This window comes from Astyanax mexicanus, chromosome 20 (assembly GCF_023375975.1).
Source record: "Astyanax mexicanus isolate ESR-SI-001 chromosome 20, AstMex3_surface, whole genome shotgun sequence".
Classification (NCBI taxonomy): Eukaryota; Metazoa; Chordata; class Actinopteri; order Characiformes; family Acestrorhamphidae; genus Astyanax; species Astyanax mexicanus.
Genome location: NC_064427.1, coordinates 1,978,791 through 2,005,471, shown reverse-complemented (window position 1 = coordinate 2,005,471; position 26,681 = coordinate 1,978,791). Strand labels below are relative to the sequence as shown.

Here is a 26,681-nt window from a genome sequence, read left to right as displayed (position 1 = left end):
AATGGTTCAATTAGGATAATTAACTCGTTTTTCATTTAAAAAATACATGTTTAACATTTTTATAATGTTTCATTACTTGATATTAAGTTTTAAATACTTGCTCTTCTTTTTTTATTTGCTTTACACTGTTGTATGTACATTATAATAAGTGTTTAATGGACACTGTTGCTCCTTTACAGAAAACACGTGTCACAAATTACCATTAACCAGATAGCATCTATGCAAGATTTTATATAGCAGTCTTTTAATTGTGTTATTGAGAACATATCCGTACGCAAGAGTCTAAATAAAGCGACCACTGGACAAAATACAGTGGTATAAAGAAATTTGGGCACCCCAGATATTTTTTTAATGATTTTTCTTTCTACATATAAATTGGTTGTTCGGATCAGCAGTTTCAGTTAAATATATCACATAACAGACAAACACAGTGATATTTGATATTTAAGAAGTTAAATAAAGTCCATAGGATTTACAGAAAGTGTGCAGTAATTATTTAAATAAAATTAGGCAGGTGCATAAACTCTGGCACAGTCAGGACAGTGCCAAGTGAAAAATTTGCTGCATGTCAGCAAAGGCCATTGTACTGGAGGAGTCAGCATTTGCATGCTAATAAGAGACAGCTCATATGAATCCACTGCCACAGGTTCGGTTTGTATGCAGGTTTGGATTCGGGGTCAGCAGATCTGCTGAAATTGTACTAATAATTCACCACAGGGCTAAGTAAACAGTTTGGTCCAGGGCTTTAAGGGGAGATGGCAGGGTACATCCTGTCCTCTAGGTAAAAATAAAGCATACCCATTGCCATTTTTCATCGGATATTAAAACTTAAAATTACATGTTGCTTTGCTTTGACTGTAATACTTTGTCTGTTTTACAAATTTGTACTTTCTATGTAGATCTACATATATTTTAAAATTAGCATATTAGTACCTTCTGTGTGTTCTATTTTTAAATAGGGCACTGATCAATGACAATAAAGTTAATTGGGCAACAAAGTTGTAACAAATTCAAGTAGGCCCAAGCCTATTAAGCTATAACTGCTCACCCTCGTTCTCCTGCAGCATTCCAATATAAAGCACTATTAGACAATGCTCCCAACAGGTTTACAATGCTACTGATAGGGGCATAGCATAGCTCATGCACAGGAAGGGACTGTATGTATAACTAGTGTTGTTAATAAACTACTTTTGCACTTTCAAATTTCTCAATGTCGCATTTTAAATGTCAGGGCCCTCGTGTGGAGCTACTTTAAGGTTGTTGTTAATGGTGTAAAAATAGCCATTGTTTGTATGGATAGCTCCCTATTACTATCTTTTTAAGCCGGTTTCATAACAGCATTTGCTAAAAGCGCTGTATTTCAGAATGAAAGAGAATGAAGAACAGTTTTGGTCGAAAGTTTGTACTCATTTCACACCAAATTTCTCCTTTAAGCTGTACATATAGTATTCTATTGTTATTACAAATAAACAAATGCAGACTTGTAATACATAACTACATTTTTCTGCCATATTTAAAATATTAATTAAATAAAAAAACATAGTAATAATGAAAAGTTTGGGAATAAAATTGAAACGCTTTTGACACACTATCACGATCAGAATTTTACAGACCTCGATTTACTTAGTTTGTCAGCAGAGGTCAGCGTACCAGTGTTCCCCTTTTCGACCTCACCAACATGGCGGCCGCGCAGGCACACCTCGTGTCGCGAGAGGAAACGGTCTCAAAAACGTCACTTCCTCGGGGCTTGCGAAGAAAGGGTCACGTGACACGGGTTTAGCGCTGTGGTTCTCTGACTACTTTATATAATATTTTTTGCTTAAACCGGATTTAATATGGCAAACGGCGCCGAGTTACCGACTGCGCGGGTCGCCCTCTCTCACGCCGAGCCCGTCCCGCGTCGTGCGCGCGACTCCGGCGCGAGAAATTCGGCCCTGGAAAAAAGCGTTGTTCTTCTGTGTGGCTGGAGGAGAGCAAAAAAAACGCGTCACGTGACCCGCACGCGAGCCTGGCCGTTCGGTAAAGATGGCTGCGGCTGGATAGAAAACAAGCGGAGAGAAGAGCCACCTCCTCCCGACGGCCGCGGCGCGGACAGGGCGTAAGTACGCGGTGAAAAACGCACTTTTCTGGTGCGTTTAGGTCGAAAATCTTCGCATAAGTTTCTTTACATCTTTTTGTGGCTTGTTTTATTGGACCAATTACTCTTAATCTCGCGGAATTTCGTCGCTTTTCTCGGCGCACCGCTGCGCTCGTTTGGCCGCTGCTGGTTGCGTGGGTGACGGAGCGCGAGCGGAGGGTAGTAGCAGCAACAGCAGCAGAACTGCTAGCTAAACATTAGCCTTAGCTACGCGGCTATTGGGGCAACATTTGGATCTGCTAAAGGTTTTAAAACACAGTTTAGTATGTAGTTTGTCATTCTTTCAAATATATTAATTGAGCTACTTCGATTTACATGTCAGAACATCGTAAATGAGCTGGAGGTCGTGAGGCAGATTATCGTTGGCTAATGCTAACTCACAAACTTCGCTAAAGCTGTGTAACCTAACGTTAGCTAAGCTATTAGCTAACCAACTAGCCAAACACTTCAAGAGCCGCGTTCGTTACAGTGCATTTTTGTAAGCAGTAAGGTTAGCCAGCATAACGCATAATTACGCATTACGATCTGAATAAATTTTATGTTGGTCAGTTACTCTAGTTATTTAGTTAGCCTGAAGCTAATGTATTTAGTTAGCCAGCCAAGTTAAACCTTGTCTTTGACTCAATAACAACACTACTAAAACTCGGATAGGTGGAGCAAAATTTAACTAGAAAAATAAGAAATAGTCCTTAATTTTGTGTTATTTCATTTAGTTAGTTAACTATATATGTAAATAACCTGATTGATCCTTTTTGGAGTTTATCTACGCTCCAAATATTTTATAGTTGTAAACCACATATTAGGACAGGTAACGTTAACGTTAGGTTTGAACGAAGCTATCTAGCTAGCTAGCTATAAGGTAAATTGAACTGAAGTTAGTTGGGTTTGTGGAAATATTTAATTGATTGTCATAGGTTTTATTGGTTGACTAAAAGCTAGATAGTTTGCTAGGTTATATTTTTATATCCGTATCATTGGCTGTAATAATGTTATGCATCAGCATATAACATTAATGGGTAAATGTCCAGGTTGGCTAATGTTCCCCTCAAAATGAAAGTGACTCGTGTTTGTGTCAGTTAGGTTAGCTAAGTAGCAAGCTAGCCGGCTAACATGTATCCAGATACAGGGATTGTGCTTAGTTACGTAGCCTAAGCAAAGTGTTTTTCTAATTAATCATGTATTTTTATTCTTTATAAAGCAAACACAGCCTGTAAGCCTCGTGGTAACGTGTTGTTTGCTGTATATGTGGTGTTTTTAGCTAAGGTACACTGTGCTCAGTTAGCCGGCTGACTGTTTTTGTGGTTGCCAAAGCGCAGCGTCAGACCGGGAAGTGTGGCTGTGTTAGTTAGCCTGGCCAGGCTAGCTGGAGGAGTTGAGGGAAACACGTGCAGAGCTGCGTGCTGGATGAAGCCAGCTCTAACAGTATAGTATCCATAACCTTTATAACGTAGTCTGATTTTCATAAAAATACTTTTAAATGTTTTTAGATTATCAGCATTAAAGTGCAAAGTTTGTGTTTTAGGGCGTAACTTTAAAGTTAACCTGTAATGTGCATCATGCAACAAAAGCCATGTGCCCATCACAATAACCAAACTAATTCGTTTTGTGGACAATGTCTTATTGTTCCAGGAGTAATCGTAGTAGAGTTGTGGAGCTCATTATTATTTTGATAGTCAACTAATTTTAAGCTTAATTTTACACTTTACATTAGGTAGCTGCCTAGCTGTACATGTAAATAATTTGGGTTAAAGTTGTAGCATTATAGCTGTGTCTTTTATGCATTTTGTCTATAATCTGATTATTCTTGGTTAGGCTGAAGCTAATTTCTATTTGGTAGTCTAATTCTACTGTTAATTCTAATATTATTATTATTATTTTTATTAGTGGACAATTCCATGAAGCCATGTGTAGCGTGTATAACCGAGAACCGAAAATAAGTAATTGTGGTAGGGCTGCAGCTGATGATTTGGCTTGTCGACTAATTTTGTATTAGATTATTCTGATTATTGGACGATTTTATATAGTTCTGCCGTGCCACCCATCTTTGCTTCTCTTCAAAACGATAGAAACAGCTGAGATCAGTGTGGGAGTTAAATGCCATTTAAATGGCCAGAAGTAAATCTAATTTGACATTTTGTCTCTCTTGTGTAGATTTGCAATTAAAATGCTAAAATATATATATTGTGCAGATCTAATAATTAGGCAGTTACATCCTTTTTAATTAGGAAGTTTTTAATTAATTTGCACTTGTACATTGGGTTCAAAATTATTGATTTGATATATTTAATGAATAATTGTTCAATTATTGTTTTCGAGATTGTTGTGTCATTGTATATAAATTAAAAACAAAATTATAACACATAATTTAGCATATAATTTATCTGGAACTAGCTAGCTACTTCGTGTGAAATCATCTAAAACCTTCCCTGCTGCATAATAGCATTTGACAATAGATAATGTTTAGTAGTTTTTAGATTTTGCTCTTATTAGATCTTAAAAGAAAAACTTAATGTTTATCCTTGCAATTGTCTTTTCTACAGACAATGGATCCAGGACAGGATTTGCTTCTTGCAGCCCTGAGTGAGAGTGGAATCTGCCCAAACGACCTTTTTGACTTTGATTGTCAGGACAATGTCCAGCCCCCTGCCTCTCAACAGGTAAAATAATGTTAATAAGGTCACTACCTGAATAGCTTGTATGCATGAAGCTTGATATGAAAAGGTTTTTGCAAATTACTTATAATTACTTATAAATATTTTACATGTTGTTCTTATTCTAATTTAAAAACCTCATGTACTACAGTGTAATTACGTTTTACTGGCCCTGTGCATTAAAATTTAGTTGCATTTATAAAAAGGCGGGGGTGTGATGTACTTTTTTCTTTCTTTAACCCGTCCTTTTTTAATTTGAAAAAATCTGTCTTGCTTTGTTTCCTTTCATAGTCGGTCTCAAAAAATGTCCTTGACATTGGCTTGGGCAATGAGGCGGCTGGAATAGTTAGAATAGAACCCGCTGTGCCACCCACACCCACTGTCAGAGTAAGTCCTGCATGATGTTTTAAATTTTATCCAGTGGTTGAATTGCAGTAATATTTGTAATATTTACAATGAATTGTATGGGTTTTTTTTATTTATATTATTGTGTTCTAAGGGAACAACATTCACAGTAATGCAATGTATTTTTACAGCAGAAGCCTCAGCCCTCAACCACCACTTTTGTCTTAAATCAACTGAATCAGTTGCCATCACTGGGAACCATAGTTGTCACCAAACCCTCAGTGGGGACCACCTCAAGACAGACCATCACAGTAACTAAAGTGGTGCATCACAGCCAATCAACAGCCCAGCGGAGCACCTCCTCACCCTCCCCTGTCCCCACCGTTGGCACTGTGGTCCCGTCAGACCAGGAGCAGGTCAAGCTGAAGGACCTTCTCAGGACCAGTAACCTGAAGACCAACAGCCTCGGAGAGCTGATGAAGCTGAAGCCTCCACCTGATATAGCTCAGCCTGTCGCTACAGCTACAGGCACAAGTGAGTCCTAGAAGTGCTAAAATCGATCATTAAATCGGATTTCGTTCATGGTGGTCTACAAAGCTTTCTGTACTTTGCTGCCTTTATTTCCACAGGTCCACAGATCTGTGGTTGCAAACATTTCTGATTGAGTGGGCTGTATTTTTTTACTTTTGTTAAAATTTTAACTAAACTTAAACACCATGCATGTAACAGAATTTGCAAAAAAACAGACATGCCTTAGAAATGAAATGACCGCAAGGTGTATGATTAAAATGTGTTTTGCTTAGATACACAGTAAGATATATATATATACTGTTTAAATCAAAGTGGACTGTATATTTTCTGTGATATTAACATACAGTTTCAGTAATTATTTTTAATAGTGAAAAAGATGTATTAACCTTTTATGACTGTTTTTGGATCGTTGTAAAAATGCCCAGATGTTAATTCTCATTATTTTGGTGCAAAATTGTGAACGTTGTGTGTTGTATTCTGTATTTTGACTGGAAATCCACTTTTATGTCCAATGACTTTAAATGATGATGCTCTCCCCTTTCAGAAATTATTTTGATCTCCACAAAGATGATGAATAAACCAGGTATGGGTAGGGTTTAAGTGAAAAATCATTTAATTGTGTCCTGGGTGTCTTACACAGGTGTTTTACAGCTGTGATGGGAATCACTCTTGGTGCAGTTTTTCAGTTTATTAAAATGATGTTTTAATTAAACATTACTGTGTTTTTTCTCTGTCTTACAGCGGAGGTGAACAATGGTGTAAAGAAAGAAGTGTCTAGTAAAGATGTGGCCAGGATCTGGGTCAACGATGAAATAAAAATGCGAAGCTTTTCGCCTGTAAATGTAAGCACATTTTTGTTCATTTTAATTAGTATGTAACTGGGATGAACTTGTTGGGGTGTATGCTGTATTGGATTTTTATATATATATATTTTTATGATCACAGAAGTTACCAGTAATGAAGGAGGAAGAGGAACCAGAGGAGGAGGAAGAGGAGGAGTTGGGACATGCAGAAACGTATGCAGAGTACATGCCAATGAAACGTATGTAGTTCTGAATAACTTTAGAATTGTACACTGGAATTGTTTGTTCGTTTTTACATGAGTAAATGTTGGGTGATCCAGGTCTGTAAGTGCTGTGTGCTTATGCAGTGTTAGTTTTTAGTAAGTCCTCAGTAGAGATTCATCAAAATTAAATGTTTGTGATGTGTTATATCTTATATCTATTGTGTTATGTTGCTATATTAGTCATTAATATACCTCAGTAGTGCTACTCAAGTCACATGTGAGTGAATTCTACAGACAAAAAGGTGGACATTATTTTGTTATACAAACAAATGCTAAGACTATCCTAGCCCTTTACAATTTGTATCTTTCATATGGAAAGGGTTTTATACTGATGTAAAGTGGGATAATTGATGTTGAATGCTTTATTGCATCTTTATTGTTTATAGCAAGAAAAAAAAAATCCAAAATTTAGAAGGAACACTGCAGTATGACTTAATAAATGAAAAAAATAAATAAATTCAAGTCGTCATTGATCTGTATCAATCGTTCTCTTATTGTTATTTGGCAAGAAATGGCAAAATAAGCCCTTTTTATGTCCAGACAAATGATTGTACTTGACAAAATATTTAGTGCCTCCGCAGTCCTTACCGAAGGTTGTTTATTTTTCTTCCAGTGAAGATCGGAGAGCGGCATCCTGATCCCGTGGTTGAGACCAGCTCCCTCTCAAGTGTCAACCCGCCCAACGTGTGGTACAGACTTTCCATTCCAGAGGAGACCATTGACAGAGGCTGGCTGTCTGCTCTTCAGCTTGAGGCCATCACATACGCTTCTCAGGTTTGTGCTAATGAGCTTATAATCAGGGGGTTGCAGTTAATATCTAGTTGTGTGAATGCCACTGAGGTAAATACCTTGAGGTTTTTTAGTTTCGTTTTTCGTTGTTTGGCTGCATTTTTGAGGGATTTCTTATGGTTTGTTCTGGTTTTACAGCAACATGAAACATTCCTTCCAAATGGTGACAGAGCAGCGTACCTGATTGGAGATGGTGCTGGTGTTGGAAAGGGCAGAACCATTGCTGGCATTATATATGAGAATTATCTTCTAGGCAGAAAAAGATCGCTCTGGTAAGAATATCTTATTTTATCTATCTTTTCCTCTTTGTTTTAATGCTGTTTTTTTTGGTTGTAAATTCTTATTTGTATTTCTTCAGGTTTAGCGTGTCAAATGATTTAAAATACGATGCGGAGAGGGACTTGAGAGATATTGGAGCAAAGAATATTCAGGTCCATTCTTTGAACAAGGTATGAAATCGGACTGCTTATTATTGTTGTTCAAACATTGTACATTTGTTCACTGTTAATGTGAGACTATAAAAGTTCCTTTTCTCAATCCTTTTCCTCCTATTTTTAGTTCAAGTATGGAAAAATCTCCTCCAAACACAATGGAAGTGTGAAAAAAGGTGTGATCTTTGCCACATACTCCTCCCTAATTGGAGAAAGCCAGTCTGGTGGGAAATACAAGACCAGGTTCAAACAGCTGCTTCACTGGTGTGGAGATGACTTTGATGGTGTGGTATCCTTTTGTTCCAAAGTGTGTGTTTCAATTGTTAAAACGATGAATTGATCTGTTGGGCAGGGGTGGGCATTATAACAGCTTTATAATTATACACAGTGTATAATTTTCTTGGTTTAAACACATCATAATGGAGAGAAAGGTAGAGAAAGGAAGTGAGTGCACACTCAAAAGTATTACTTACTTAATAATTTAGTGTTTTTATTTTATCGCATTTTACATTGATTTGGGGGCAATATCCAGCAACATTATGGCATATCGTATTTTTTGGTCCATATTGTGCACCATTATTTGTGACGTTTGAAATTAACATTACACTACAAAGTAGTAAATTTAGTGAAATCAAGTTACGTTTTGCAAAAAATAAATCTAGACCATAGCTACAAAATATATAAATCTCTCCTTTAAGCATTGCATATATCTGAGTTAAATAACTGTTCAGTAGCTCTCAGCGCCAACTTTAACACAGTCTTCTATGTTTCAGTTGCAATTATATGTAAAAACGCCAAGAAAGTCAAAAACACAGTGGCAAAAACCCTATTGCCAATTATTGTTTTGGTAGTTTATTTGTACAGAAAAGCAAAGGCTCTGTTCTGTGGCACTCTGCTTATTGTTTTGAATAAAACACCCCCTAGTTGGACGTTTTCCATTGGCAGAAACTCTACTCTCCACAGACGTTGCGCTTTAGTGTGAGCACCCACGTGGCAGCAGGTCTGTCTGATTTACACTGTGAACATGCAAATATTTGGCTTAAAATGAAGAATAAAAGCTTTATTGTTTGTACGACTGATTCCTTTAACTAAGCATCACAGATAGTCTTTGATGAGTGTCACAAAGCTAAGAACGTGTGCCCTATTGGCTCATCAAAACCAACCAAGACTGGACTGGCAGTTCTGGAGCTTCAGAACAAGCTGCCCAAAGCACGGGTTGTCTACGCCAGCGCTACAGGTATGTGAGACGATAAAGCTTAGTTTTGTTTTTAATAGAGATGTGTGTTTATTTTTATTTATTTATTAACTCTTATCATCTCCTCTTTTGTCTCTGTTCGTGTAGGAGCATCTGAGCCTCGGAACATGGCGTACATGAACCGTCTCGGGATTTGGGGGGACGGAACTCCGTTTAAAGAGTTTACCAATTTTATTCAAGCTGTTGAGAGAAGGTTTTCATTTTCTCATTGGAATCTATTTTCTGAAGCCGTGTCCAGGCATCTGTGGTTTGTCCTGATTCATTTGAGCTCTCCTTTTTTTTTTTTTTTTTTGTGTTGGTTTATTTTAGAGGTGTTGGTGCCATGGAGATTGTTGCCATGGATATGAAATTGAGAGGCATGTACATCGCTCGACAGCTGAGCTTCCAAGGCGTGACGTTTAAGATTGAAGAAGTTCCTCTGGCTCAAAACTACATCAAGATGTATAACAAGTCAGTCCGGCTGGTACGTGCAGTTTGTCGATCCTTATTTTAATGCCTCCTCGTCGCAGTTTGATTAAAAAAAAGTTCTGGCATATGTATGTATGTATTGGATTAGCTTAATTGGCTAGAGAAAGGCAGTTTGCATCTAACCAAAAGTATGAAGTGGAGAACATACAAAATAAGTGCAAAATTAAATGAGTATAATGTGGTAAACAGATATGTGCAGCTATGGAACAGTAAGAAACATGCGTGGATTTTTAAGTCACCAATTAAGTCATATTGCAGTGTTTGCTATAATAGGATTTTTTTTTTAAAGAGGACAAATCATTGTTTGATCTAAATTTATATGCGCACGCACATACAGATACAGTACCTGTCAAGTTTGGAGAAACGTCTTTTTTAACGTAATTATTTGGCAAGGAATGACAAAATAATGTGCCCAATCCTTACCGAAGGTTTGTTTGTGTCCCTTAATTGTTTTTCATGTCTTTTAATATTAATCTACAGTGTAGAAAATACATTTTATAAAACAATAAAGAAAAACATTGTATGAGAGAGATTTTCCAAGCCTTTAACTGGGACTCTTCTGAACACTGAATGTGACGTTGGCTGCTTTCATGATTAACAATATTATTGTCATTTAAAGATAATTTAATGCCCCTTATATAAATGCTTTTTTTAAAAGTTAATATATATTGCATAAGTAATAACACATTTGTGTGATTGGCCTATTCCCCAGAGAGTGAGATATTGAAGGATAAGGATATTATCTGCTTATTTATGATTTATCTGTTTATGAAACTTGCAGTGGGTGAGTGCGAGAGAGAAGTTCCAGCATGCAGCTAACCTGATGGATGCAGAACAGCGTATGAAGAAATCCATGTGGGGGCAGTTCTGGTCTGCACACCAAAGGTTCTTCAAGTACCTTTGCATCGCCTCCAAAGTCCGGAGAGTGGTCCAGCTCGCCCGAGAGGAAGTGAAGAATGGAAAGGTTGGGTCAGAAGATTTGATGAGTATTTTTACGATGTCAGATGAAATGAGTCAGAACTGTTGCTGAAGTCACTGAACTCGTTCTCCTTTTATAGTGTGTGGTCATCGGCCTGCAGTCGACGGGGGAAGCTCGAACACTCGAGGCACTGGAGGAAGGCGGGGGCGAGCTCAATGACTTCGTCTCCACTGCAAAGTGAGTGCAGAGTTTTCCTTTAAAATGTTTAAATCATTCATTAATAGTTCAAGAGCGTTGCAAAGTCTCACTTCCTCTTGTCACCTCATGTGTGGAAAATCCCTCATTCTAGGGAAGTAGTCTTCTGAGGGAAATTTAGAGGCCTTTAATTTTACTGGATATAACGTTTGACTTCTAACTGAATTGAACACTAGGTCTGCATAGTCTTGTATGAAGGAAGTTGCACTATTTGACTATTATCAATTAAATATCTAAATAGTGGACATTACTGAAATTTATAACATATTTGTATTAGTGATCAGTGTTTGCTCTAGAACTCTGATCAGTCTGTCTTTACTTATTGATTTTGCCAGTATTGATCTTAATAGAATAATGGACTTTGCCGTTTGTTCTTAAGGGGAGTTCTACAGTCGCTGATAGAGAAGCATTTTCCTGCTCCAGACAGACAGAAGCTCTTCAGTTTGCTGGGCATTGATATGTCCGCAAAGAAAACACCATCACCAGCAGAAACCGCAACCGAGCAGAAGGGCAAGAAAAGAAAAGGTGCGTCTACAAACACATGAGATAAAACGGACTAAACCAGGAGTGTCCAGTCTTATCCGCAAAGACTGCAAATTACAGTTCCAGTACATCAAGGAGAAACACTCGTCATTTTTAAGACTAACCAGCTAATTTGAGCTTTAACCAACAATTATTCTAATAATTGATTAATCTGATTTTTTTTTTGTCCCCAGATCATTGATCAGCTGAAAATAAATATATTAAATAATATAATTTAAGTATATCTTACCATATTATCCGTATATCAGAGATTTTACAGATAATATAATATAATATAAGGTACACTCAACCTACTATTATCAATAATATTATTGGTTTACATAAAGTATTAACCCAAGCTGTACAATAAATGTACTATCCTAAAACTCGTTAATCAGTTGGAATCAGGTTTAGCTGCTGGTTGTTTAGAATCAAAACCTGTAGCTACATCGGATCTTTTTGTAGATAAGTTTGGACACCTCTGTTGTAAACTCTGTTGTACCAAACGGGACAAATGTTGATGAGAAGAAATGTCTAACTCCCTGTCCCCCACTCTGAATGTGTTTGCAGGTTTAGAGGTTAAAAAGGAAGTAAAGAAAGCCCGTAAGTCTGGAGGGCTTTCCGGCAGCAGCTCAGATGACAGTAATTCAGAAGACTCTGATGAGGCTGAAAGTAATGACAGCTTTGACTCTGTGAGCTCAGGAGACGATGAAGACGACTTTAACCCCTTCAAGGATGATTCTAGCGAGGATGAGGAGGACGGTGAGAACTTGTGAACTTCAGCGATTTTTGGCTGAATATTTTTAGTTGCCAAATATTCTGTGAATTCCTGGTCATTAAATGTATTTGCTGCTATATTTATAATTGTATGCTTTTTTTTTTTGCAGACCCTTGGCTAATTAGAAAAGAATCCAAGAAGAGCAAAGAGAAGAACAAGAAAAAGAAGAAAAAGAGCATAGACCCAGATTCCATTCAAAGTGCCTTGTTAGCCTCTGGGCTTGGCTCGACCAGGCCTGCGTTCACCACGCCTGTAGTGAAACCCACGTCCAACAACACAGTTACTGCTGCTGGTAGGTCGTTCTGCCAAAACGTATCTGACCGCTCAAGGCATAGATGCTGTTCCTGATTAGTTTTCCACTGGTATTTGTCCCATTACAGTCAAATATTGTCAGCCTTTGTGCTGCTTCTGTCTGTAATGTAGATTTCGACCAAGTCATGCCCACAATTTTATCTGCTTTACTTTCAGAAGAATAAATAAATCATCATGTGGACCACTTTAATATTATTAATTGTTAGAGACTGCTTATTTTTATATATATATATTTTATTGTATTGCTTGATTGATATTTTTTGTCGAATGGACTCAGTGTTAATCCTGTTTATTCCCTTATTGCGACACATGATCAAATTAATCACTGTACTATTCGTGCAAAAGCATTTAAATGGCAGAATCTGCCACTGCTGATGCATTTTGTGTGCGCATAAATAAAATATGATGAATTCCTCATAGCACTTGATTATACACACCAAGGGTGCTGGTTTTAATACTGTTCACGTTTGATATCGGAATATTTCTGAAATTAAGATATATATCTTGATAGATTTTTGCCATATCGTCCAGCTTTATTTTTATAAGCACATAGCAATTTTAAAATATAAGTGTTGATTGGATTTCTGTGCCCTGCTGTAGAATGAATTTTACACTTCACTTTCTCACCAGTGGTTTTAATAGTCTGACTGAGGCAAAAGTTTACATGAAGGTCTTTTAAAGTTTTGTCCAAGTTCTTATCATGCGTCTTGTTGCAGCTAAAAGCGAGCCCGAGGAGAGTAGCTGTGTGACGAGTCATGATGCTGTGGAAGACGCTCAGCAGATGAAGAGGGAGCTGCTGGAGCAGCTGGAGAAGCTGGCGGAGAGCCTTCCTCCCAACACGCTGGATGAGCTTATCGATGAGTTGGGAGGACCTGAAAATGTGGCAGAGGTGGGAATCTGAGGTTCCTTTTCAAACTGTTGATTTCTGTAGATTTTATCAAGTTCACGAACATTTTAAATTGAACTACTTCTTGTATTCTGTGGTGTTTAGATGACCGGGCGAAAAGGGAGAGTGGTCAGCAATGATGATGGCAGTATTTCTTATGAATCAAGATCAGAACTGGATGTTCCTGTAGAAATTCTAAACCTAACTGAGAAGCAGAGATTCATGGATGGAGAAAAGGTTTGTTGTACATTTGATTTCTATTTTTTTTCTTTCATTTGCTCCTCATGTATGAAATTATAAATTGAATCTAAAGCTTTTTGTCTGTCTTTATAGAACATTGCCATAATTTCTGAGGCTGCCAGCTCTGGTATTTCACTACAAGCAGACCGTAGAGTAAAGAACCAGAGAAGGAGGGTGCACATGACATTAGAGCTGCCATGGAGCGCAGACAGGGCTATTCAGCAGTTTGGTAGGTGCTTTAAAGTCCTTCCTATAATACGTCTTAGAAATTAGAGACAAATTCATTATTCTTTTATTTTAATTCTATCTTTCAATAGAGTTGATTTATAGTTCAGTCCAGTTTTAGTACTTTAATTACATAAAGCGAAGAAATTATATTTAACTCTGCTAATCTCATTTTCCTCCATGGTCACCTACAGGTAGAACACACAGATCAAACCAGGTCACTGCACCCGAATACGTGTTCCTTATCTCTGAACTGGCTGGAGAACAAAGATTTGCCTCTATTGTTGCCAAAAGATTAGAGAGTCTGGTGAGTACATGTCAGTTTAATATAAGTATTAAAATAATACATTTAAGTATTACATAAAATAATTTATAAATCTATCTCCAAATCCACAGGGTGCTCTAACCCATGGAGACAGAAGAGCCACAGAAACTAGAGACCTCAGTCGGTTCAACTTCGACAACAAGGTAAGATTGCTCTCATCTCTTTAGTAAGTAGACCAATCCCAACTTGTCCTGTCATGATAAAAAGGAAATTGACCTGTACAAACTATTGTTCATTTCTAGTATGGTAGGAATGCTCTCGAGATCGTTATGAAGTCCATTGTGAATCTGGATTCCCCATTGGTCTCCCCGCCCTGTGATTTTGATGGGGATTTCTTTAAAGGTAAGTTTTCTTTAAATGTATTAATTAAATATGTGTAACACATGCAGTGATACTCTAAGTTAAGTTTCTAAACAGCCGAGACAGACACAATATGAGTGTAAATGTTTGTATTTACAGAAATCCGCAATGGTTTAATTGGTGTGGGACTGATTAACGTGGAGGATCGATCGGGAGTTCTCTCACTAGATAAAGGTTTGATATTGTCTTTCTACTATTATTAATAAACAATACTTATAAACAATGTTTACACAGATATATAGTGTGCTAACCTGCTTTCATATGTTCTAATTTTTTAAAATTAGATTACAACAACATTGGGAAGTTCCTGAACCGGATTCTGGGTATGGAGGTGCAGCAGCAGAACGCCCTGTTCCAGTATTTCTCAGACACTTTAAGTGCTGTCGTTCAAAACGCCAAAAAGAATGGCAGATACGACATGGGCATTCTGGGTAAGAGAAAGCATGTCTGTATACATAACAGTGGTGTAAGGCAGTGTATGTGGTGTCATCATTTTAATTATATTTATTTTTTTATCTTTTTCACAGATCTGGGCTCTGGAGATGAGAAAGTTAAGAAGTTTGATGTGAAGAAGTTTTTGACACCAGGATATTCCACATCAGGACATGTTGAGCTCTACACGGTATATACATACAAATCCAGCAGATTTCTGTATAGTGCACCTATTTTCCACATCACAATTATGAAGTGTGCTTCAGTGCTTTAGACATACATTTATTCCATCTAATATTTTGACTGTACAACTGAATATTGTATATTGGCTCTGCTTTTAAGGGATCATAAGGAATTAAGGCAAGTTTGTGTTGTTCTGTAGGTGAGTGTGGAGAGGGGTATGTCGTGGGAGGATGCCACCCATGTTTGGGCAGAACAGGATGGGCCAGATGATGGTTTCTATGTGCAGGTGAGGGTCCTTTTTAAAATCTTTCTCAACAAACAAGCTTCTCCTCCCTGATGGCAGCTACTTAACATAGCCTCTTTCATAAATGCACGGCAACTAAATGACCATACATTACCTGGAGGTGCTGTATATGTCAACACATATCAGTTATTTTGAATAACTGATGGCCTGAACGAGAACAGATTAACACCACACAACCAGCTCTCGATCAGCAAATATGAAAGTAAATCAAACCTTTTTGAAGTCCTGGTCGCCCCTTTGTGAGGGTATCGCACTTTTGGCATATACTATATGATATTTCAACCGTTTTTCTCAGCCCCAGCTTAATCTGTACAGACTAAATCAGTGGGTTTAAAAGTTTGCAGCTCACAGTATTTCACACTATTTACAGCCTGATGCTCTGATGTGAAAATTAGAATGACATGTCTTTTAAATGTCGCAGGTTGTTGACAGTTTTTCTGCTTATTTCGATTCCTATTGGATTAGGTACGGAATAACAAGAAAATTGCCATCATGGTAAAAGAGGTCAACACCAAAAAGAGGCTCTTCATGGTGTACAGACCCAACACCGGGAAACAGCTCAAACTGGAGGCGTACGCTGACATTCGGAAGAGATGTAAAAAGGTAATCTCATCTTCCTGTCTGCTGATTCAAATTGCTTCCTCCATATCAAAACAGCCGTGTATAGTTGGCACACTGCACCCTGTCTCTCTCTGGCTGAAACACAAGCTTGACTTTGTTTTTGTAAATTCATCTTAAAATAGGTTCTTTCAGATGAAGCCAAGCAGCACTGGATTGATCAGTACCAGTCTTCAGCAGAGATCTGCTCTCATGCATATTGGTGGGTGTTTTGGTATTTGCCCTGTAGTGAGCTTTCAGTCTGTGTTTTGTTTTGCCCTCTCTGTTAGGAGGCTACAGGAATTAACAGTATTAATATCTGTATTTTTGTGTTTCTGGCAGGCGTGGGAACTGTAAGAAGGCCTCAGTGGGACTGCAGTGTGAGATCGGGCTGCGCTGCAGGACGTACTACGTTCTCTGTGGTTCTGTTCTCAGCGTGTGGACCAAAGTAGAAGGCGTTTTGGCGTCTGTCAGCGGGAGCAACGTGAAGATGCAGATCGTGCGTTTGAGAACTGAGGACGGGCAACGGATAGTAGGTGAGTCGCACAACTGGGTCACAGTACAGTGGCCTGTATTTATATTCTGCATTGCTAATAACCAAATTATTCTGCGTCTATATTGTCTAAGAAATAATTAAGATAAACAAAATCGTCATTTTACGATCATTTCACACCACTGATGATTGCATTAAAAAATAATATAATGGAAATATTGGCATTTGCAAGATTATGAATGTTCAGATGTTGGAATTGAAATATGAAAAGATAAATATCCTAAATAAATAAAGTATAAAAACACTGTTAACAAACATGACATGAAATATTTACACACATTTAATTGTCATTTCATGGCCATTACATGCCACTAATAGAATAACAATGTTTGCAAATCTAAATCTAAATATTCACACATTACAACTAGAATATAGACCAGATCGTATTATTCCAAATAAGTAAAACATGAATAAATGCATTTTTATGTTTAAAACAAAGCTGACATACCAGCAAATTCATGTTTAATAATGGGCTCTTTTCACTAGTTAAACAAAAATAATCATAGTTAATAGTAAACTGTAAATATCATAATAGCATAATTTTTGTGTATGAACATTATATATAGAGGTATTGCAACATTTTGTTTTGTCTGTATTAATGTAATCTTCAAAAATGGCAGGATTAGCATGATTTATAATATTTGTGTAGATGTAAATATTGTCACAGTGGTTCCTTTAGTGTTTAAACCTCTTCCTATTTTAGGAAGTAATAGTTTTTTCCCAAAATTTGACGTAATATATTGTAATTTAATACAAATACAATTATACTTTTTCCAGTATTTTGAATAATTTTTACAGCAAGATAAAAAAATTTATACAAGAATAACAAATGATTTGCTTATTGATCTTTGACCTTCTTTTTTCTATGACCTTTCAAGGCCTGATCATTCCACCCAACTGTGTGGCTCCCCTGACCAACATCCTGTCATCGTCAGACCAATCGCAGCAACTGGCAGTACAACAGCAGCAGATGTGGCAGCAGCTGCACCCACAGAGCATCAGCCACACGGTCAATACCTAGCACGGCTCCTGGGCCCAAAGCGGGCACAGGACCTCAGCTCTGCATCACACGCCAGCCAGCCAGCCAGCCTCCCCTCCTCTTCCTCCCTGTTGGCATGCCATGAGGAACAGTGCCCTTGGTATTTGATGTTTCAGGGTTCGTGTCCAAAGGTGGCCCAATCCGAACAAGGCTCACTGAATGGACTCCACAGACTCGAAAGCTGGACGGCCTCCCAGGCTGAAGAGGCAGCAGCAGCAGTGTGAGGACGGGCGCTTTGGTGGGAGACGGGGAGACACTGGTTCAGGCTGCTCTGCCTTTTTTAGGGCTTCTACTCCAATCTGCCTGCCTGTGTTCACCACTGACGACGACGTGTTGTGTAAAGTGGGCTGCGGAGTCACCCATATTACTACTACTACTACTCTTGTTTTGCACAGGTCAGCGCTCAGGGGTTAAACTTCATCAGTTCTTTCCCCTCCTTCATAAAACGAAACGCATGCTTTGCCTTATATTTGGACCCCCATCTGGACCCCATACCCTGCGCTGGTTGACCGCGTAACGGGGTATTCCATTGTTTTTGCATTGAGACTTAAATTTTAGTTGTTTTACTGTTTCAGGTGCTGTTAAACAGTGTTTATTTTGTTGTTCTGGAGGTGGTGACGGTGCAGGAATTGAATTTTCAGCTTTTTCTGCCGGACACAATGAGTCTGAGTTAGTGAGGTTTAATTAAAATTTCAGGATGGTAAGTTATGATATAATTTTTTTTTTTAATCACAAATTAACTTGCGGGGTTAGAGAGATTTCGGATTTAGTTGCAGGATGACGTGTGATTTATTATTTTACCCCCGATTAGCTTTTTCAAACACAATCACTCTGGTAGATGCAGTTGCAGAGCTGGTGCCGTAGATAGTTCAAGACCATTTTAGAATTCAGCTTAATAATTGCTGAGAGCGTTTCTGCATCACAATCTGCCTCTTTGCAAGTTACAATGCACTTAAAACTATCAAAATTAATCAACCACAAGCTCTGTGTTGAAGAGTTTGGTACAGATTTGTACAAAATGGGTGTGTTTTAAAAGTAAAATACTCTCCCTATTAACGCTTTGTTCAGATTACCAGGCCAAATGTGATTTGAGGCATGCCTAGATTGAATCCAGATACATTTTTCATAGTCTGAACAGTCATAAATAACATAAAATCTGTTGTTCTGCCAATCTGATCCAAAACACATTTGTAGATTGCACCAAAGATACGATCTGATCACTTGCAAAAAACAGTCAAGACAGTCACAGCCACAGATCTGAATTGAGAAACTAATCTGATTTGCCTGCAGTCTGAACACAAGCCTAAATCATTTTAATTTCTGATATCAGGAACTCTGTTGCATAGTCTAGTAATTGATTATTTGGGTTTTGAATTTTTTTTTATCTATTTAGGAAAAAACAAATGTCAACATATGAACATGTTAATTTGCCTGTTTTCCCAATTTTTCTGCTTTGCTCTGTTTATAGTTTTGTATATTTAAGCAGTGTTTAATATACCGATCTCTATGAGGGTATAAACTGGAATATCCTCCACTCAGCAGCGCCCAACTTCCCGTTGCTGCATTTTCCCTTTTCTTTTCTATGTATATTTTTGCTGCCACACATTTATCGAACCTGGATTGAAGGACTTAAAGCCTCCCACCTCCCCCACACCATTTTTTGCTGTAAATGTTGACAGGGTAGGTGCAAATGCTAGGTTTCCTCATTACTATATCTGTGTATAGTTGCATATCTAAAGTCATGTTTTGCTTAAGGTATAGATGTTGAAACACTTTAAGGACTATGTCATTTCATCCTTGCACGAGTTGCACTACTGATGGGTCTGTTGTACAAAAACAATGAAAATTGAGCTGAGTGCAAGATCTCTACCTCTTGCATATGACCAATAAATCTTGTGGTTAACTTAAAATTTGGTGTGGTTTATTTTTTGGTGTTTTTTTTCTTTTATGTTTTTCTTTTCTTTCAATTGGACAACACAATAAAAATATGTGGATATAACTCAGTTTTATGGTTAGCAATCTAATAGTCTAGGCTGTCTTTGCAGAGAGCAACAATTCTTTTTCATTTTCAGAGAGTTCTTTGCCATGAGGTGGCATGTTGAATATCCAGTGGTCAGTATTATATAATTTAACCCAAATGCCAAATTTAACACACTTGTTTCCCATTCACACCTGAGATTTTAAGAGTTTTAACTATTCACAGGGCTCAGCAAATTTACACTGTTATACTCTCTCTGTACACTGTCAAAATATCATATCTTCGGTCTTGTCCCAAGAAAAGATACATTTTTGTAAATATTTTATATATTTTCATGGGACAACACTGACGATATGACACTTTGATACAGTGTAAATTTGCCGAGGCCTCAAAATGGCTCAACACAGACATTCATGTCTAAAAACTGAAACAAGAGTGAGTACACCCTTAGGTGAAAATGGCCAAACTGTGCGCAATTAGTAATTTCCCCTCCCTGTTATCATGTGACTTGTTAAGAGTTACAAGGTCTCAGGTGTGAACAGGGAGCAGGGCTGTTAAATGTGTTTGTTTTTTGGGTACAGTTTTCTCTTACTGGACACAGGATATTAAACATGGCACCTCATGGCAAAGAACTCTCTGAGGATGTGAGAGACAGAATCGTTGCTCTACAAGAAGATGGCCTAGGCTATAAGAAGATTGCTAACACCCTGAAACTGAGCTGCAGCGCGGTGGCCAAGATCATACAGCAGTTTAACAGGAGGGGTTCCACTCAGAACAGGCCTCGCCATGGTCGACCAAAGCAGTTGAGTAAAGGTGCTGGGTGTCCTATACAGAGGATGGCTTTTAAAAATAGATGTACGTATGTACTATTTATTTATTTATATTAATAAAATATTGTTTTATATTATAGAATATATAATATAGTAACACCCTATCCAAAACCCTCAGAAGTGGCTGATCACTGACTGCTAGTAATTTTGGTTATTTTTATGAGGTTAGTAAAGATTTAATTAAAAAACACCTCAAACGTTTCAAAGGAACACTGAATTACAATGATAATATAAAGTACTTTATCAAAAACAACAAGAGTGACTGCTAATGGAGACCTTTTTTAATGTTTTCTATTGTTTTAAAGTAATTAAAACACTCTCTTTATTCAAAACTCATTAAATTCACATTATTTTGTGTAAAGCAGAAAAGTAAGTACATTTTGTCTAGTTCTGTCAGTCTGCTGCTGATACTTATTATAGTTATTTTAGGAAGTGAAACGGCTACTTAAAATGTTTTAAAGTTGTGTTAAATGTTGAGGATCCATCCTGTAATAAAACAGTTGAGTGTTGGGAACTTTGTTTTTGTGTATATATATATATATATATATATATAATGTTTTATATATACATATTGTTTTACAGAAATAAAAACACTTTCTGAATAAAATAAATTCAGAGCTAAATGTACATATTTTTTGCCTCAGTTAATAAACAATAAAAAATATGAAGAAAGAAAATAACACAACAGGCCTTTTTTAAAATTAAGTTTAGTGATTTAATGAAAAAGCTCCTCAAACGGTTTTAAAGTAACACTAAATTAACGTTACAAGGTTCTTTTAAAATGAAAACCATTCTTCATCAAAAACTACACGAGTGTTTGTTAATGGAGAGCTTCTTAATGTTTTCTATTGTTTTACAGAAATAAAAAAAAATCACTATACATAATTTCATGTAAAAAATCTTATACAAATATAAAATACTAGAATAGTACGTTAATACTGATTGTTTTTTTCTGGTCTGTTACTGATTATGGTTATTTTTAGGAGTTTACCGATTAAATGTTTTTAATGTGTAAAAGCTCATTAAATCGTTTTAAATTTGCGTTAAATGTTGAGGATCTTGTAATAAAGTAGTTGAGTGTGGGAAAGTTTATGATTTTGTGTGGAGAGAGAGCGGATCCGGGGTGTTTTGGGGTGATTTGAGGTGATTTTGGGGTGAATGTGAGCTGATTCGGGGCTGTGTGTGTAATGATGGATTATTGGATGGGGGGTGTCAGTAGAAGTGACGGCCATATTTGCCGGTGCTGCTCTGCTGTAAACAAAAAGTGTGTGAGAGACGGACGCTCCGCCGAATTTAGGGACATTTTTATTTCTGTAATTTAATATGTCTTTAGGAATGTCTTACAAATCGAACCCCCACCAGCACATTCCGGGAACTTCAGGGAACCAAGGTGAGGTGAAAATGCGGGAAAGTGTGCGGGGTTAAGCGCGTTCTGTCGAGTGTAAAATCGGACGGTATAAAGGAGCGGCGGCGGCAGCAGCAGCAGCAGGAGGAGGAGGAGGAGGAAGATACCTGTGGGGAAAAGCGGAGTTTTAGTCCACTCACACAGACAGAGCTAAAGGGTCAGATCCTCAGAGCAATCCGCCATTATTACTACTGAATAATCCGCCTCCCCCGCGCCCCGCCGCGCTAAATACCGGCGCTGGGCGGTTAAATCGCTCCCGGTTCGGCGCTCCGTGTCGTTATCCGGCCGGATGGGTTCGGGCGGAGGCCGCTACAGTCTGATAAAAATGTCCTTTTGGCTGCTCAGATCAGCGCCGCTCCGCTCCCTCCATGATACTCGCTCTCCGGGCGGCTGATTGATCGGATCTGAGCGGGTTTACTTTAAGGACATCTAGCGGCCGGAACTGGAACTGCAGTTACAGTTACAGCGCTGAGCCCGCTTTTATTCTATAAAACAGCTACACAGCCTCGCTTTTATTCGATAAAAGTCTCTAAAGTATCAAAGAGAAGTGATATAAACTGTAATATGATATGGCAAAACAATATTTAGAAATTTAAATTGTTTTTTTTTATTAAAAAAAAATGAACTTTTCATTTGTTATAGATTGTAAGAAATCTTTTTCTTGTATGTTTTATTTTTTTAGTGTTTTAATTCTCAATGTAGTATCAAAGTAAGCTAAATAAACTGTTTTGTAATTTTAATGTAACCAAGATAGTATTTAGAGATTTAAATAGTTCAATTTGTATAAAAAATATCTTTAATCAAAGCCAGTTTAACATTTAGGGCTAAAATGTAAAATATTAGAATAGAAGATTATAAGTGTAAAACGTAATTATTGCGTCTTTTCTTTTATTTTTTACTGAACTGAAGAATTAAAAGGTTTTCATTAATTTTTTTATTTGTTGTATTATATCTCTCTTTAAGAACATCTGGCGGCCGGAACTGGAACTGCAGCTCTCAGTGTAGTTACAGTTACAGCGCTGAACCCGGGACAATAATACAGCTACACAGCCTCACTTTTATTCTATAAAAGTCTCTAAAGTATCACAATAAACGTATATAAATTGTAATATGATATGACAAAGTAATATTTAGAAATTTATACAGTTCATTTCATTAAAAAAATCTGTTCAAACACAGTCTGAGTAACAATTGAGGCTAAAATTAAAAATAGTAGATTAGGTGTAAAACTTGATAATTTCATTGTTCTTTTCTTGCGTTTATTATAATGAAGTAGACAAAGGGTTTCCTCCATTTTTTTTTTCTATTTAAGGACATCTAGCGACCGGAACTGGAACTGCAGCTCTCAGTGTGCTTATAGTTACAGCGCTCAACCCGGGACAATAATACAACTACACAGCCTGGCTTTTATTCCATAAAAGTCTCTAAAATATCAAAGTAATCCAAAATAAACTTTATTTTTCAAAAAATGTAATATAGCCTAAATAATATTTAGGCATTTAAATATTTTCTTTAATAAACAAATATGTACAACATAAATCAAAATTTTCCTTACTCAATAATCATTTCCTCTACTCAAAAACGTGTTTTTTTACCGTTGTTTCCTAAATTTAATAAATAATTGTTGGATTAATATATTTCCTGTAAATGTAAGATTTTTTCTACTATGATATTAAACAAAAAAACTGCATCTTTAACTGGAAAATTACTTGCATGCACACATTTTTAATTCTACAAAACATAAAGCATTAATTATTTTTATGTTTTAGCTGGAAACATTCCCTCTCCATCTTCAAACATCTCCACGGTTCAGTCCTACAGGCCCATAATAAATGACTTTGGACCTCCATCACTGGGATTTTTACAGGTAGGATTTCACACAATCACATTTACAATTTTATGAACACAAAAATATCAAAATAAACTAATGATTTCCTGACACACAGGGGCCAAATGGGACCCAGCCTCCCCAGAGCAAATACGCCGAGCTGCTCGCCATCATCGAAGAGCTGGGGAAGGAGATCAGGCCGACGTACGCTGGGAGCAAAAGTGCCATGGAGCGCCTCAAAAGAGGTAGCCTAATAATAATGTGTTTTTATTTTTCAATGTTTTAGATCATTTTTAGCTGTAAATTGTCTCAGGCTGTGATTCTGGCTGGATTTCACAGCCTAAACAAAGATGATTCCTAAATAGTTAAGCGAGCATCACACTTAACTCTATCTCTCTATAAGCTAAAGTAAACTTAAAGGGAAATATAAAGCAAAACTCATTGTTTGTATGCTTTTTTACTTCCACTTGGGTTTCTCTGCCCTAAGAGTTTGGTGTCAGGAATCATGTGCTTTTGTATGTCATTAAGATGCTCTCGTCCCATTAAAAGAATAATTTAGTCTAGGACTAGGATAATCCCTCTCTGGGGAAAATCCAGTAAAACCCTGTAAGATGCTTTCATTAAACTGGCCCTGACACACACTGACTGTCAGCTCCTGAGAGAAGTATTATATGAGCATGGCACATGTCTTTTTTTCTTTAATAATTTAAATGTATGTTATAATTTATTAATCAGTGCACAAGTACCTATGGATGGGCACAAAAGCAGAGACATTGATTTTGTTTGGACATCATTTATTTGAATTATGAATTTCTGTCATTATTTCTGTTTTTGCAAAAACATTTTTTTATTATTTTAGTGCAGGATTTGTTAATTATATTTAATATTTTATGTTTCTATACATTTTATTTGTCAATTACAGTCTTATGCCATGAGTTTGGACCCCCCTTGAAATGTAAAACATAAACATTATACAGCACTTTTTAAAGTTATACAGACTTTACATATAATTTGTTTTTTATAAAAAAAATAATTTTTAGAGATCAATTCATATATGTTTTTCTAAGAAAATGTGAAAAATACATATCTGATATATTTAATGTGCCATTATTTTTAACTGTGCAGAAGTGTGTCTCACTGTGTGTAAAAAAACAAGTGGTTCCTTGTTTATTCATATTAATATAATATAAATGGTCTAATGCAGACATGTCTTTGTATTTGTAAGGTATAATTCACGCGAGAGGACTCGTACGAGAGTGTTTGGCAGAGACTGAGCGGAACGCGAGATCTTAACCCCCGAACCCGGACCCACGTCCAGGAGCCGAGGAGGCGTGTCCTAATCTCCCATCGGAGTGCTGCATGGCTTTCCCACAACACAGGGATGAAACAATCAAAATTTATGCTTTGAGTATTGTAGTGGAGTTATGGGTTGGAGGCATCGCAGAGTTCATCGTCTGTTCGGTGAATGAATTAAGAGGTGTTGAATTTATGAGTGTTGCCATTTGATTTTCTTTCCTCTTTATATTATTATTATTATTATTATTATTATATATTTTGCCACATTGTATCTTAAAGAACAGAGACAGGTGAGACTGCATGCTGTGGACGGGTTGAGCAGAGTTTGAAAGTGCATGGCTTTTACAGGTTTAGAGTAGGTACGTCCTCTTCCATCGGATTTGATTAAGGAGCTTTGAGTGCTTAATCCTTTTTTTATTGGGATTATTTGAGGACAGCTGTAGTAATATCATTATTTTAGTCTTTTTTTATTTATTACCTTGTGTAATAAAATGTATTTTCATGTAAAAAAGGTCACTTTTTGGAATTTTGTATAAACATCAATAAATATTACATTTGTTGTGTACAAAAAGTGTTTTTGTACTCTTTAATTATAATTAAGTTATATCTTAAAAACAATCTTTACTATCTAAAAATAATACTAGTTATATTACAAAGTTGACTATAAAAGCTATAAAACAAAGGGAATATTTATTTGGGAAGAATGTGTAAGCTCAGTAATAAAATATATATTTTGTTTTTGGTCTAGATTATTGTACTATTTAAAAAAAAAAATATATATATATATATATATATATTTTTTTTTTTTTTGTACAGTTATTCTTTATATTGGTTTAAAATTTTATGAGAACCAATATAAAGGCTTCAAAATGACCCATTAGATTTCTTAGACTAAACTATAGCATAATGCACTGTATTTTACCTGACCAGTGAACACTTTCTTGAGTTTAATTTTAGAGTTAAAGACACAACAAATCAACCAATCACAGCTACTGTTGTGTTCTTAAACGTGCCGAGCGCGGAGGTTTCCACCAATCAGAATTCAGAGAGGTTGTCTTTCAAAATTCCTGTCGACCAATGGCGTCGCGCGGTGGATTGTGTCGCTGTGACGGGTTGACGGCTGAACGTTGATGCTGCAGGAAAGAAGAACCGCATTACAGAGATTCAGATTGGCGAGCCGATTCTTCCAACTTGTTCGAATCGAAAGTTGACTCTGATTCAACGAGTCATTTTCGGTTCATTTTTTGTCACAATGGCTCAAAACAAAGTGCATCACATTTGGACTGACTGCATATATAAATAACACTGATATAAATATACATTTGCAAAATTACAAAGCTTTAAAGCTAATAAAAATATTCACTTGAATTAATTTTGTATTTTGTAAAACAATATAACAGAACTAGTCAAAAGTTCTGCATTGTAGATTAATAGTAGTCATCCAAACTATTAATAAAAACATCCTTGTCAAGATTTCATTACTTGAATTTCTTAATGTTAGTTTGAGAGCATCAGTTGTAAAGTTGTGAAGAGGTAGAGTTGATATACAGTGAATAGCTCTATTTGAGTAATATTCTAATCCATATCATGAGAAGCAAGAACTACTTAACTAAGCAAATAAAAAATGGCTTTAATAAAAAATGAAGGTCAGTTAAACCAAAACATTTCAAGAACTTTGAAGGTATCCTTAGGTGCAGTCGCAAAGACCACCAAAAAACATTATGATGAAACTGGCTCTCAT

At 36.8% G+C, this 26,681-nt stretch overlaps 2 protein-coding genes across 6 annotated transcripts; both read left to right on the top strand.

Annotated features, from left to right (window-relative positions):
• The first annotated feature begins 1,740 nt into the window (after window positions 1-1,740).
• Window positions 1,741-19,513, top strand: sbno1 (strawberry notch homolog 1 (Drosophila)). Of its 5 annotated transcripts, none has more exons than XM_049469045.1 (33): window positions 1,741-2,098; window positions 4,678-4,794; window positions 5,080-5,175; window positions 5,325-5,667; window positions 6,209-6,247; window positions 6,406-6,506; window positions 6,610-6,706; window positions 7,344-7,504; window positions 7,658-7,791; window positions 7,878-7,968; window positions 8,078-8,239; window positions 9,052-9,187; window positions 9,293-9,398; window positions 9,515-9,668; window positions 10,455-10,637; window positions 10,732-10,829; window positions 11,227-11,372; window positions 11,940-12,131; window positions 12,257-12,439; window positions 13,176-13,348; window positions 13,451-13,582; window positions 13,679-13,818; window positions 14,009-14,117; window positions 14,207-14,278; window positions 14,378-14,477; window positions 14,595-14,669; window positions 14,780-14,926; window positions 15,023-15,117; window positions 15,310-15,396; window positions 15,880-16,017; window positions 16,158-16,234; window positions 16,354-16,547; window positions 17,443-19,513. In XM_049469045.1, the coding sequence occupies exons 2-33, from the start codon at window positions 4,681-4,683 to the stop codon at window positions 17,583-17,585; spliced, it is 4,218 nt and encodes a 1,405-aa protein (XP_049325002.1). In that variant the 5' UTR covers window positions 1,741-2,098; window positions 4,678-4,680; the 3' UTR covers window positions 17,586-19,513. The 5 variants fall into 5 exon arrangements, with proteins under 5 accessions (XP_049325002.1, XP_049325003.1, XP_049325001.1 ...); XM_049469046.1 differs by lacking the exon at window positions 1,741-2,098 and adding an exon at window positions 2,193-2,400; XM_049469044.1 differs by lacking the exon at window positions 1,741-2,098 and adding an exon at window positions 3,084-3,559 and having other exon boundaries at window positions 5,328-5,667.
• Window positions 19,514-21,524: 2,011 nt separating this feature from the next.
• LOC103046776 (cyclin-dependent kinase 2-associated protein 1) lies at window positions 21,525-25,511 on the top strand. The gene is made up of 4 exons (XM_007250288.4): window positions 21,525-21,801; window positions 23,586-23,683; window positions 23,763-23,889; window positions 24,870-25,511. Exons 1-4 carry the CDS (start codon window positions 21,735-21,737, stop codon window positions 24,935-24,937), a joined length of 360 nt encoding a protein of 119 aa, XP_007250350.1. The 5' UTR covers window positions 21,525-21,734; the 3' UTR covers window positions 24,938-25,511.
• The last annotated feature ends 1,170 nt before the right edge of the window (window positions 25,512-26,681 follow it).

What these genes read in the sequence shown, in the direction of transcription:
- sbno1 (XM_049469043.1), top strand. An exon ending in CACCCACACCCACTGTCAGA is followed by an intron (nt 5,176 to 5,324) that starts GTAAGTCCTGCA and finishes GTATTTTTACAG; the next exon opens with CAGAAGCCTCAGCCCTCAAC. An exon ending in AGGTCCATTCTTTGAACAAG is followed by an intron (nt 7,969 to 8,077) that starts GTATGAAATCGG and finishes TCCTATTTTTAG; the next exon opens with TTCAAGTATGGAAAAATCTC.
- LOC103046776 (XM_007250288.4), top strand. Translation starts at nt 21,735, where the DNA reads ATGTCTTTAGGAATGTCTTACAAATCGAACCCCCACCAGCACATTCCG. An exon ending in CATCACTGGGATTTTTACAG is followed by an intron (nt 23,684 to 23,762) that starts GTAGGATTTCAC and finishes CCTGACACACAG; the next exon opens with GGGCCAAATGGGACCCAGCC. An exon ending in CATGGAGCGCCTCAAAAGAG is followed by an intron (nt 23,890 to 24,869) that starts GTAGCCTAATAA and finishes TGTATTTGTAAG; the next exon opens with GTATAATTCACGCGAGAGGA.